This window comes from Camelus dromedarius, chromosome 34 (genome assembly GCF_036321535.1).
Source record: "Camelus dromedarius isolate mCamDro1 chromosome 34, mCamDro1.pat, whole genome shotgun sequence".
Classification (NCBI taxonomy): domain Eukaryota; kingdom Metazoa; phylum Chordata; class Mammalia; order Artiodactyla; family Camelidae; genus Camelus; species Camelus dromedarius.
In genome coordinates, this window is record NC_087469.1 from 8,046,287 (window position 1) to 8,058,932 (window position 12,646).

The following is a 12,646-nucleotide window of genomic DNA, read 5'->3' on the forward strand; positions in this document are numbered from 1 at the left end:
ACTGATTAACTCTGAGATATGAGTAACTGATAAATCGCAAGGGTCTCATTTCTCCAAGCTGTTTGGTACCAGCATGTGTATTTAAAGACCTGGATTCTGGTTCCCAGCTCTACCACTCGTGGGCATTGGGCACTTGGGTATGTCTCATGTTCTGCCTTAGCTTTCTTAGCTATAAAATGGGGTTAATAATGTCTACTTCACAGGAGTAGAAGTAAAAAATCTACATTTTAACAGATAGCAAGGTCTAAGTCACAGGAGTGAATCTCTACAGAGAAATTTCAAGTCTCAGTCACAGATAAAGAACTCTAAGGATCACTTTCCAGGCCACTTTTTCAGGCCTTTGATTTCACCCTGTTCCTTCTTCCTGGGAGGTTGGCTGCCTGCCAAAAGCTCTATTTCTACATTGGAGGCTCCTCCTGCCTTCAGACTATGCTGCCTAGGGAAGGATAGGTATTTGGGGGAAAGGGAGAGAGGTTTATTGAGCCCCCTCCATGGGCCAGCTGCTTTGTACCTATTTCTTTTCTTTTCACCACAATTCTGGTATATCGGTATTCTATCCCCATTTTACAGAGGAGAAAATTGAGGCACTGAGATGTCAGATCTCTGGCCCCAAGTCATGTGAGTAAGTGCCAGAGGCATTGTTTAAACCAAGAATTTCTTGACTCTGAAGTCTTAGCATTCAGAAGACAAAGCCCCCTGTTCCTGCGGTGGGGGCCTAGGGTACACCTCACCCCGAGAAGGGCCGAGGCCTCTCCTTGACAACCGACTGCCTATGTGGAGCACGTCTGCCCCCTCCCCACTAAGACTGGCTTCACCACAACCTTGGTTCCTTCCAGTTGCCTACCCAGCCAGGGGACTATGAGGGCTGCTGTTTCCAAGCGAGGAAACTGAGGCCCGAGGTGAGAGGCTCTCAACGCCAGGAGTCAATCCCAGCTGCCACAGTCTGGGGAGGGCCCCAGCCACGAGCCTGGATCGTGCCCCAGGAAATGTTATCAGTGGGTCCAGAGGGCAAGGTGAGGAGGAAGGGGTGATGGGACAAAGGCCTGGGGATAAGAGTGGACTTTGACCTTCTCCCACCACCCACTCACTGCCCTGGGCTCAGCTCCAGGAGGCTTCTGGTAAGCAGCACCCAGGACTGAAGCCCAGAGATGGAGATGCTGGGGAGGGGGGGCTGTGTGCACTCAGCTGTGTCACCCCTGCCCACACAAACCTCTGCCCATAAGTCTTCTGTGACTTCACTCTAGACATCCCCCCAAACTACCCCCTTGAGTTGTTCCCAAGGCTGAAGAAGCCCGTCACCCACTCACATCACCCCCATCCTTTCCAGGCTGTTGTCAGGGCTGGGCAGTGGATGGGAAGGACCCGGAAACAGAGTGTGAAGGGCTCAGGGGTGCCCAGTGGCCCCCAGCTTGTCCCCTAGTCCCTTCTCCCATCCCACTCGCCTCTCCCTGGGAAGCTATGTGCTCAGGAGGAACGGGTCTCCCCAGGCCCTGTCCACCTCCAGGTCCTGAGCCCACTGCAGGGGAGCAGTGTGGACACCCCACAGCACAGTTGGGAAATTAGAGCTTTCCCAACTCCCAGCAGGCCCGGCTGTCCCTGGCCACCCTGCTTCAGGGCCAATCAAGATTGATCAGCAGGTGACCACTGCCCTTTGCCCAGCTCACTGGGCCCTCAGTGCCCACTGCCCTGGGGACAGTATAAAACAGGTCAGAACCCTCTTGTTTACCAATTCAGTTCATTCCAAGAAGCAGCTGCTCCAGGTAATGCCCCCTGGGAGGAGGAGGGGGAGGGAAAGGAGCGCGGGGTGGAGGGCAGCCGGCAAAGCCTGGAGAAGAGCAGCACCCACTCCCGCAAGGCGCTCCCGGGAAACTGAGGCCCATGGGGGACGGTCCCTTGCCCAAAGCTCCACAGAGAGCAGTAGCAGAGCTGGGACTGGAAGTGGCTCCAGATCTGCACATTTGCCCCTACTTCTGCATGTTTAGGACTGGAAGAAGCCTTCGATACCCTAGTCCTAGCCCAGAGAGAAAAACGGAGGCCTAGAGGGGGCAGAAAGCCACCCATAGTCACCCAGCCTGTTAGTGGCAGAAGCCCAGTCAGAACCCAGGTGCCTTGATCCCTTGTCTGCTGGGTTTTCCGCTCCATGCCCCCCCTCCCTCTCTTGGGCCTGCGTCCCTGGAGGCTCCTGTCCAGAAAGCCCTTAGTCTCCCCGCTCCTATATTAGCACAGGAGCAGGCCCTTTCTTCTCCTGGCTTGACTCAGCTCAGGCCCAGGGAGGGCCCAGCGGTGGTGGTGGGGCTTGGGGAACCTCTCACAGGACACTTCCCTGCAGGAACAAAGGCGCCATGCAGCCCCGGCTCCTCTTCGTGGCTGTCTTCCTGGTGCTCCTGGCCTCTGCCCGTAAGCAGCTGGTGGGGACTGGGCTGCGGCAGGGAGGGGGCAGCCTCCTGGAGGTGGCCTGAGGGTGCCAGGTCTCGATGGGCTGCCGGGCAACAGCCAAGGGTTCCCCAGAGGCTGATCCACCCCACTCAGCCCCACTCTCCTCACAGGAGTTACAGAGGCCGAGGATCCCTCCTTTGCGGAAACAGTGCAGGGCTATGTGAAGCAGGCTAGGTATGTCATCACTTCCCCACCCTGGGCTCCCACCTGCCCCAGAATCTCAGTGAGAGCCCAGGCAGGGGGCTGTGGGTCTCCTACGCCCACCCGGGACCAGCACCTCTCTGAGCCTCCATTCTGTCTATAAAGCAGACTCCCTCATAGGGAGAGATGCTGGAGGGGGCACTGCATCCCGCCTCTTCTCCCTTGGTTGTCCCTCCTTTCTCAGTGCCCTGTGTGGCTCTGACGAAGGCCATTCAGCCCTCTCTTGTACTTTCCTTTCCGATAGTCTGGCTGGAGGTTTGGCTTGGAAGGCTCTACCTGACCCAATTTCAGCCGTGTGTGTGTGTGTGTGTGTGTGTGTGTGTGTGTGTGTGTTTCTGCCTTGTTGCAAGCCCCAGGGCCCATGTGAACTGAAGTTGTTCCTTCCTCTCCCACCCTGCCCCTGCCCACTAGCTCTCTCCTCTCCCCAGCTCCCTTCCCCACCTCCACCCCACTGGTATTTACAGCATTCACAAGCATTCCTAGTCTTCACAACCCGCTGTGGAGTATTATTTTCCCCACTTTGCAGATAAGAAAATCAAGTCTCACCTAACCAAGAGACCTGCCCCAGATCACACAGCTAATCAATCCTCTGACAATTTTCCAAATGAGAGACTGCCTCCCTCTGCCCCACCCCACTCCGAGCCACCGGGATGTACCTACCACTCTAGGGGGCGTCATTTTCCTAGACCAGAGTGACAGTCCTGACTTCACACATTGCCCACCCCACTCAATCACTCCTCTCCAGCTTGCCTCACACCTGTGGTGGCACAAAGGTCTGCCCCAGCCTGGAGAAACATGGGTTGAACGAGTGCTGGGGGTCCCATTACCACCTTGGGCTGTCTTCCTGGGGAGGTAGCTATAAGGGGTAGGGACACCCCCCTCACGGCATTGCTGGGTGGGGTGGAGGGGGCATGGAGAGGCCGTGGGGATATGTGGGGGGCCCATGGTTTCCACTGCCTAGAGATCAGCCCTCACCCCCATCCCTTTTGCTCCCTTCACTGATTTGACTCCCAGGGACTGGGTGAATGAACGCATCAGCTCCCTGAAAGACTACTGGAGCACATTCAAGGAAAAGTTCTCTTAATTCTGGGAGCCTATCCCCAAGGCCACACCACCTCTGGCCTCTGAAGTCGCCTGAGAACTCCGTCTCCCAAGTCCGCCTTCCTATCCATCCTGCGAGCTCCTTGGGTCCTGCAGCCTCCAGGGCTGCCCCCAAAGTTCCCTTGAAAGAGACAACATTCTCAGTGCCCTCCCATCCCACCCCAGACCTGGCCCACCCTCAGGGTGAGCTGTCCTTCCAATAAAGCTGGACGAGAAGCTGCCGTAAGTGGGATGTCCCACGCGTGCCATGTATGTTTGGGTACGGAAACCGGTCAGGGTTCTTCTGTGGGTGAGCTCTGGACTGACTCCAACTCAGGCAGCAGCTGGGTGGTTTCTGGGCCCAAGTTTCTTCATCTGTGAGGTAGGAATGACCCTGTCTACCTTGCCTGCCTCGGCAGGTTTGCGTAGAGAAGCAAATGGGATAATAGGTTTGACAATATGTTGATAAACTGTCAAGTGCTGGGCAACATGACTTGAATGTGTGCTCTCTGCCAGACATTGTTATGTCATCATCAAAACTGATACTGTGTGTGTGTTCACCAAAATTCTGGAGCTGACTTGCATACGGGGGCTGCTGGCCCTCTCAGCACACTTCAGGGAAGGAGGCCTGTCGGGTGGTGATTGAAATAGGATACAACTAGGCTCTGGTCTTGGCTCAATCACTTCATATCAGCCTCAGTTTCTTATCTGTAAAGTAGGCACAATGATACCCATTGTAGGTTTGTTGAGAATGAATGAAGGACATCAGACTGTGCACAGCACCTGGCCCATCAAAGCACCTGTGAATGGCTGCCCTTGTCGCTCTAGGCTGAGCCGATTGTCCCCTTGGGACCAGGATCAGACTAGGGGGCCAGTGTCCTGGGAACTAAGAAGGAACCCAAGGTCACCCAACACTGGCTGTGTCCCTTGTGTCCCCACCACCCAACAGATATTCGTATCAGATAGTTCCAGAACCACAGACTACTTGAGCAGCCGTACTCTTCCTGCGATGAGACTGAGGCTCAGAAAGGTGAAGGCAATTGCCCCATGTCACTGAGTCACCAAATGGCAGACCTGGACCTCAAGCCCAGGCCAGCTGCCCATATTCTGCTCAGCGGACGCAGAAGAAAGCTGAGTTACTCCCATGCCTGGGGTCAGAGGGCTCCTTGACAGGTGTTGGTGACATCGGGATATGCAGCCCCACTGGGAGACGTCTGCTCTCCCTCCAAAAATCTACCTGGGCTTCTCTTCGGGCCCACGTGTGTCAGAGAGCCCAGCACCCACACCGGGAAAATGTTCTCACCCAAATCTGGGCTTGACGCCTATTATAGCTCTGGTTGGTTAGGAACCAAAAGCTCACCCCTCTATCCAAGAGCTGTTAAGAAATACTGGAGGTGGAGGAGGGGCAGATTATCCAGCACCAGGGGCAAAAGGCCCTGAGGGGAGACGGAAGGGAAAGCTCCATGAATGCACCGCCCAGAGCGCTGCAGATCCATGAAGCGACACGCATGCGTATGGCAGTACACCTACCTGAGTGTGAAGAGGGGCCAGCTGTGAACACGCAAGCCCAGATGAACTTGAGTGCTTGGACACACACTTAAAAAAAAATAATAATAATAATAATCATGGATGTCCAGGAGCAGATGGGTTTAAAAAAGGCAACTCAGCCCATCCTGCTCTCCAACTTCGGATGTGACTCCGCATCTCCGAGCTCCAGCGTCCTCATCCACACCATGGATTTAACGGCAGTCTACCCAGGATTTGGGGAAGGATGCAATGAGATGTTGGATATGAAAGCACCTTGGAAATAAAAATGTGTTAATTACCTGCAAGAGGGGGTGATTATTCTTCTGACTCAGGTCAGAGCTGGCAGACAGTGGGGCTGGCAAGGCGAGAGCCCAGCGTAGGGGACGGCTGGCCGGCCGGGCTGGGCCAGAGGAAACAGCGGCTGTTTCCTGGCAGGGTGGGAGTGTGCAGAGTGAAACGAGACCCTTGTGGAAACAGAAAAGGAAAGTGTTTGTTAAAGCGTTTTTTGAGTTAATAAAGGAGGAAGGAGCAAACGCCAAGCCCTTCAGTTGAATCCGTCGGAGGTCTTCAAGTCGCAGTGGCTCCTTAAGATCCATCCGCCTCAGCGGCCCTAGAGACGGAGGGCGGGGGGGTCTCCTGTCCCCTGCGCACTGGAAACACCTGGGGACAGGGAACCCACTTCTCCCAGCAAAGCCAGCGCTACTGGCTACAGAACTTCTTGTTTGAAAGGCTCTTTCAGGGAACCCGCTTTGGATTATCTCTTGCTTTGCCTGATTTTCTATTATTTCCCTTTCCGTTTGGTCCTCCTTAGCAAAGAGCCTACTACCTCACTCCCAAACCCCGGGCCTAGCAGGTCCTCCAACATTAAGGCCCCTAGAGACCTGGGTTCGGAGCTGATGACTCGGTGGAATCAACAGAGAAGTCCCTGATCCCTGGTCGCGCCCCCCTCCCACCCCCGACCCCGGACGTCCCCTCCAGCGCCCCTTAACCCGGCCCCCATTCTCCCCAAAGAGAATTTTTCTGAGTTTTGGAGAATTTTTATTGTTTAAAAATCATCATCCCTGAAGCCTCCCCAAACATACAACCCATCACATGGTGTCCTGCTCTGTAAACGTTTATTCTAAGAAACCGCACGACGGCGAGGGAATCCGGAGCGAGTGAAGGGCGGCTCACTGGGGGTTCAGCTTCTTGGAGGCCTCTTCGATGGCGGCCAGGATGCTGGTCTTGAGGCTCTCCAGCACGGGCAGCAGGCCCTGGCGGAGGTCCTCCAGTGCGGGCCTGGCCTTCTCGCCCAGCTCTTTCAGCTGCTCGGCGGCCTTGGCGTGGTAGTCGGCCAGGCTGGCGCCGCCGCCCTCCTTGAGCGCCTCGAAGCGGGCGGCCAAGCGCTGGCGCAGATCGTCGCTGTAGGGCGCCAGCTGCAGGCGCAGCGCCTCCACGTGGGCGCGCGCGCGGTCGCGGACCTCCTCGGCCAGCGGGCTCAGCTTCTCCTGCAGCTCCTGCATCTTCTGGCGCGCGTCCTCGCGCAGCTCCGCGCCCAGCGGCGCCACCTTCTGGCGATAGATCTCCATCTCCTCCTGCCACTTCTTCTGGAAGTCTTCCAGGTAGGGCTGCACCTTCTGCTTCACCTCCTCCAGATCCTTGTTCATCTCCTGCCTCAGCGTCTCCGTCTCCTTTTCCACCCTGTCCCAGAACTCCTGGGTCACCGGGCCCAGCTGCTCCTGCAGCTTGCTGAAGGTGCTGCTCAGGCTGTCCCAGTTGTCCAGGAGTTTCAGGCTGAAGGGGGAGAGAGAGAGGAGGGCTCAAGGGAGGGCTCTCAGGGACGCTGGGCACCTCCCCCACCCCGAGCTGCAGCCCAGCGCTCCCCATTTACCTGGGGGTGAGACCTGGGCACACCTGCCCCTGAACATAGGGTAACTGGGGGCAGACCCTCAGCTTAGCTTCTCCCATTTGTGGTCTCCCCCAGGGTCCCCCCACTGCACCACCACCACAGCATCCCATTGACCAGGTGGGATGAGGATCTAGAAAGAGACAGAGCTGAGTCTGGTGCCCAGTCTTGTCTGTCTCTGAAGCTGGAGCTTTTAAGGGTCTGATCTCCACCCTTCCAGCCCATTCTCCTCTCTGAACACAGCCATCCCTGCTGCTGGCAGGAGCAGAGGAGGGGTTAAGAATGGGACGGGGCTTGTGAACAATGACTGGGCAGCGCTGGTCTGCCCCTTGGTTGTGATTCTGCATGGGGATCCCACTCTCATTTTCCATCCAAGCCTTCTACGGGGCCCATCAAATAGCAAGTGGGAATTCAGCCAGTCTGGTTGCTTCTTCCCACAGGCCTCTCCACCCTCCAGAACCAGCACCAGCACCCCCTACCCCTGCACCCAGTCCCAGGCTGGGTTCTTACTTGAGTTGTTTTCCCAAAGCAGAGGCTTCAAACTGGGCCACATAGTCCCTGCCGCTGTCTTTGACTGCATCCAGGTACACGGTGACAAAATCCTTCACCCGATCCCAGGATGACTGGGGGTCATCATGCTGCCAGAAATACCGAGCCTGGCTCCCTGGGGGTGAGAGGGGAGACCCAGATCAGGCCAGCTCTGGGCCAGGATCTGAGCTGAAATGCTCAGGGGAGACGGGGTGATGGAGAAATTCTACTCCCAGTGCCCAGGAAGGTAGACCACAGGGATTCAGGGAGAAGGTGTTGCTGATGGTTGGCTCCCTAGGCTGGGGGCACCTACCGGTGAGGAAGAGCACAGCCAAGGTCAACACCACGGCTTTCATCCTGAAGGGATGTGGGTGACCTAGAGGAGAAGAGGGCCCGGCTGAGTGGGGCGTGGAGGAGCCCGCGCATGCCCGCTCAGTCCAGCCAGGGAGGAGCAGGAGGGGCACAGAGTGGGAGGGTGACAGGTATCCAGAGTCTCAGTGTGGCGCAGAGGCTCAAGCCAGGATCCCAGAGCCTGAGCCTCGAATGCCTAGAGCCAGGGTAACCTGAGAAGGTAGCGGCACTTACCTCAGTGCTCCAGTGGTCTCTGAACAGCCGGCTCTCCCCCGGCCTATTTATGTGTCCAGGCAGGGGCTGGGCTGGGAGGCTGATAAGCCCAGCCCAGGCCTTGCCGCTGCTCACTGGTCCTGGCGATGTGGAACTTAGAGTTCAAGGATCAGCTCCGTCCCTGGGGCCGGGCAAATAGAGCTGGCAAACAGGAAGCTGTGGGGGCTGCAGGGCCAGGGATCAAGGGTTCAGGCAGGGGTGGGTGCAGGCTTGCAGGTCCCCAGAGTCGGGGTCAGCTGAGCCCGGCCCCTTCTCCTCAGTGGGGGCCGTGTGCCCACCATTGTCCATTGTGCCGGCGCAGCAGGCAAGAAGAAGGAACGAAGGAAAACATGCTCACTGCCAGGGCTGGCAGGGACTCATCCACTCAGGAGATATCCCCCCCAACCGTCCCCTTGCATTCCAGGGAGACTATCTCACCCCCACTCTGCCCCCACCTCACAAAGGCAGCAGACGGTCCTGCCACCAATGCTGTCGCCTCTCTCATCCCCACCCCTCCCAGGGCCCCCGCAGACCTCCCAGATCCTAAACTGAAGGGAACCATGTGCTAGGATGCATCCTGGGCAGAGAGGACCGAACTCAGTGGCTCCCAGACTTTGAGATTTCAGAGGCGGCTAACATTTCCAAACACACTTGAGAGCCCAATGCTGAGATGCCAACTTTCCATTCTGTCCTGTAAAAATCTTACCCACTGCCAACCCCCCACCTAACCCAAACCCTGCCAGTGGGACCAGCACTTCAAAAAAGAAAAGATTTTTTTTAACACCAAAAAAGGGCATAATCTCAGAATAAAGGACAGTTGCTTAAATGGAAAACGTATGTCCTTGCATTGTTCACACTGATGCTGGGTGCCACACAGGTGAGAATGGACGCCAGCCCTTAGGGACGGCCCGTGTTGGGGAAAGACTTCTGGATTGCTAGCGGCAGGAGCCTGGTTTCTCATTTCATTTTGACCTTCAATTTGCAAAATCCTGGAGAAGGATAGTGAGTCATTTATGTAATCTCTCCGAGTCTTGGTTTCCTATCAGTGAAATGGAGACAAGAATGGGGGGTGTGGTTGTTGGAGGACAGACCCGGGGAATCCTGTAAATCAGTGCTGTGTGCTGGTTAGTGTTTGCAGCATCATTTTGTAAGGTTTCTCCTGAGAGGCCTGAGACGCCCAACACCGGGTCAGCAACAGGGCCCAGCTGGTAGAGCCTGTGAATGCGTAAGTGAAGGGGAGCTTGGAGATCAGCCATTCCAGCCTTTCCGCAGCCCCGCCATCTTCAGATGAGGAAGCTGAAGAGGAGGAATTTGCCCCATGGTTCTGTCTCCCTGGGAGTTAGAGACATGGCTGGACTTAGAACCCAGGTCTCTGGACTGAGGACCTAGGGCAGACATGTGCCCTGCACCATCTGCCCAGGAAACTCCCTGGTGCTCTAAAACCCTGCTGGATCCCGGAGGGGCGGGGCTCCAGGCCTCTCCCGCCCCAGCCAGCCTCCTGCCTTTCTCTGCAGAGGAGAGAGCTTTGGAGCCTGACCAGCTTAGGTTTGAATCCCAGCTCTGCCACTTGTTAGCGGTAGGTCCCTAGGCAAGTCCAGGACCTCCCCGACACCTGTTTCTTCTCTGTTAGATGAAGATGATGCTGGGACATGCCCCTCCTAGTTATAGTAAGTTACATGTGTGGCAGGCAGAATAACGGCCCCCAAACATGTCCATGTCCTACTCCCTGGAATTCGTGGCTGTTCCTTTGCATGGTAAAAGGGACTTGGCAGATGTGACTTAAGGACCTTGAGATGGGGTGACTGTCCTGGGTTATGCAGGTGGGCCCGTGTCATCACAAGAGTTTTTAATACACAAGAGCAGGAGAGGCAGAGGAAGAGGAGGAGGAGAGGAGAGGACGGAAGCAAAGGTCAGGGTGATGTGATTGCTGGAAGGGCCCACGAGCCAAAGAATGTGAGCAGCCTCCAGAAGCTGGAAGGGCCACCAAAGCAGAGTCACCAGGAGGAATGTGGCTCTGCTGACACCATGCATTTAGCCTCCTGTGACCCATTTTGGACTTCTGACCTCCAGAACTGTAGTGTTAAGACAATAAATTTATGTTGCTAAGCACTAAATTTGAACATGTATAGCAAAACTGAAAGACACTTGGCCCTTAGTAAACAGTAACTGTTCTGTGTCCCAGAATCTGTTTCTGGCATTCTGTCCCCCTGCTCCCACTGAACACACTTGCAACTGTCAGACCAGAGCTACGACCTCAGCTTCTGGCAGTAGAGGTGGGGGAAGGCAGGGAAGCCCGTTTGCTCTGCGTCGCCTTGCCGTGCCGATGCTGAGATGAGGGGGCTCTGATCCAGGACTGACCCAGCCCCAGGGCTCTGCGGACCCAGCAGAGAAGGAGGCTGCCACTTGGCCAGCCCAGCTTTCTGCCTGTTGTCTAGGGAGTGGGAGGGAGGCCGGGACCTTGCTGCGGCAGCTCATGGGTGTCTCAGGACAAGAGAAGCTCCTTTCTTGTTTGGGGGTAGAGCTCCGCCCAGCCAGTACACAGAGGCTCTCAGAAGCTTACCAGTTGGACTCCAAGTACTTGCCACTGTTCTGCCCTGCTCTGGCTCATCACTGAAATAACCATGGTAACCTAGCATCTGACACCTGCACGGTTCTTTAGTGGCCAAAGCTGTTTCACAATTAACTTAGTTTGTCCTTCTCAGGCCAGCAGGCCAGGTCCTCTCCTTGCTTTGCCCATGACAAGGCTGCAGCTGAGATCTGCTAAGAGCTGCCCTGCGCCCTTCAGTCATTAGTGCTGCTGCTGGCAGGAAGCGAATGAAGGGGCCTGGCTTCTAGTTCTCTGATGGTTGCCTGTTGGTCTCCAGCAGCCGGCCCCTGACTCCCACAGCTCTTGACCCCAGCCCAGGACTCCTCAGCTTCCTGGCGTGGGGATCTCACGGCACTGGGCTAGGGAGTGTTGTTTGACAGCGTCCTACCAAGCGGAAGCATCCTTTTCAATATACTTGTTCCCGAGTGCGTCTAATCCACCTCACTGTAAGACAGTCGGTTAAACCAGCCTGAGCTCCTCATTACTAACATTTTGGAGAAGGAGGAAGTCTTTCTGGACAGAGGCTTATGTGAAAACTACCACCAACAGCAAACGAGTGCATCTCAGGACCAGACTTGGGGTCCAGGCAGTCATTGCTGGAGGCACCATGAGCCTGGACTGGACTGGCTGTTTAGCAGGTACCCGTGTAGGCCCTCAGTCCACCACCCTCTCCCCCGATCTTGGGAGTCTCTGGAGCGACCGTTTCTGTAGTGGGTCCCCTGACACGGGTGGGAGTGTGGCTGGCTGTAGGAGTGGATTTCACTCAGAATGATGGGCCATTCATTTCACAACTGATGTCCCAACGTCACACTGGTCAGTATGCACTGGGAGGACTCTGTCCCCTGCTAGGTCTGGCACGTAACAGACACTCAACAAATATTTGCTCAGTGAACGACACTGGCACACCAAAGGAAGGGTCACCAAGAAGGTGGAGGGTCATCTGAAGGAGCAGCCCTGGGTCAGACGCAAGAGCCTGGAGCATTCAGCCTTGTACCACGGACCCTGCTCAGAACATTCACCCTGAGCGCATGTGGTGCAGGATGGGATGGGAGATGTGAGGTTGAGGAGGTTTGGACTGACCAGGGGAGAGAGGAGACCCGTCTCCTGCCCCCACTATTCACTATTTGGCAGTTTCGTTGAGATCCTGGTGATAGCTGGAGCCCCAGCTTAGGCCTGAGGGCAGGGCGTCTTAAACCAACCAAACGCGGTTTTCTCTTGGCCTCCTGCCCTGAAGACTAAGATGATGCCAGAGCAGGAGCAGAGGGCTGGCTCCTGGGCAGGCACACCAGCCTTCTGAATTCTTGATTCGTGTGGCTGGAGCAGGGTGGGGCTGTCACAAAGAAAGAGCAGCAAGCTCCTATCTTCCAGAGCTCAGATCTCAGGGTCTGTATCTGGGAGGCAGTGAGGGTTCTGAGCTCATCTCAAAGGCATCCCCGCTGACTATGGGAGGGCGTGGCACCTACTGCAGAAGGTTCTTACAGATTGTTTGAAGGCATCTGGGTTTATCGCTGTTTGGTTTCAGGGGCATTCCCAGCCTCTCATGGGGTTGTGTACAGACGCAGGTGATTTCTAGAAGACCCTTCCTGAGGGGGCTCCTTTCTGTCCTAAGTAGTCCCACAGCAACTTTCTGGTCCACCGGGCACTCGAAAGCTTTCGTAAGTTCCTTCCTCTCACTTGTCTTTCTACAAACTCAGCTTGAGTAACCTTTCTTCATAGAAGACCTTCAATCAGCTGTCTCTTAGCCATGGCTGGGACCATGCTGGAAATTCTACCCTGCCCTTTGGAGTCCAGGTGTGGAA

The 12,646-nt window shown here is 55.9% G+C and overlaps 2 protein-coding genes across 3 annotated transcripts; one reads left to right on the top strand and one right to left on the bottom strand.

Annotated features, from left to right (window-relative positions):
* The first annotated feature begins 1,685 nt into the window (after positions 1 to 1,685).
* On the top strand, positions 1,686 to 3,775 carry APOC3 (apolipoprotein C3). Its single transcript, XM_031443321.2, is given in 4 exon segments — positions 1,686 to 1,760; positions 2,330 to 2,397; positions 2,547 to 2,610; positions 3,652 to 3,775. Coding segments are annotated over 3 exon segments (243 nt in total). The 5' UTR covers positions 1,686 to 1,760; positions 2,330 to 2,342.
* Positions 3,776 to 6,259: 2,484 nt separating this feature from the next.
* APOA1 (apolipoprotein A1) lies at positions 6,260 to 8,428 on the bottom strand. 2 transcript variants are annotated; one of them, XM_010981414.3, is made up of 4 exons: positions 8,243 to 8,428; positions 7,971 to 8,033; positions 7,640 to 7,793; positions 6,260 to 7,017 (listed from the first exon to the last, which is right to left on the bottom strand). In XM_010981414.3, exons 2-4 carry the CDS (start codon positions 8,011 to 8,013, stop codon positions 6,414 to 6,416), a joined length of 801 nt encoding a protein of 266 aa, XP_010979716.2. In that variant the 5' UTR covers positions 8,014 to 8,033; positions 8,243 to 8,428; the 3' UTR covers positions 6,260 to 6,413. The 2 variants fall into 2 exon arrangements, with proteins under 2 accessions (XP_010979716.2, XP_064338143.1); XM_064482073.1 differs by lacking the exon at positions 8,243 to 8,428 and having other exon boundaries at positions 7,971 to 8,035.
* Between the last annotated feature and the right edge of the window lie 4,218 nt (positions 8,429 to 12,646).

What these genes read in the sequence shown, in the direction of transcription:
- APOA1 (XM_010981414.3), bottom strand. Translation starts at nt 8,013, where the DNA reads ATGAAAGCCGTGGTGTTGACCTTGGCTGTGCTCTTCCTCACCG. An exon ending in GGCTGTGCTCTTCCTCACCG is followed by an intron (nt 7,794 to 7,970) that starts GTAGGTGCCCCC and finishes TCTCACCCCCAG; the next exon opens with GGAGCCAGGCTCGGTATTTC. An exon ending in GCTTTGGGAAAACAACTCAA is followed by an intron (nt 7,018 to 7,639) that starts GTAAGAACCCAG and finishes CTCCCCCTTCAG; the next exon opens with CCTGAAACTCCTGGACAACT.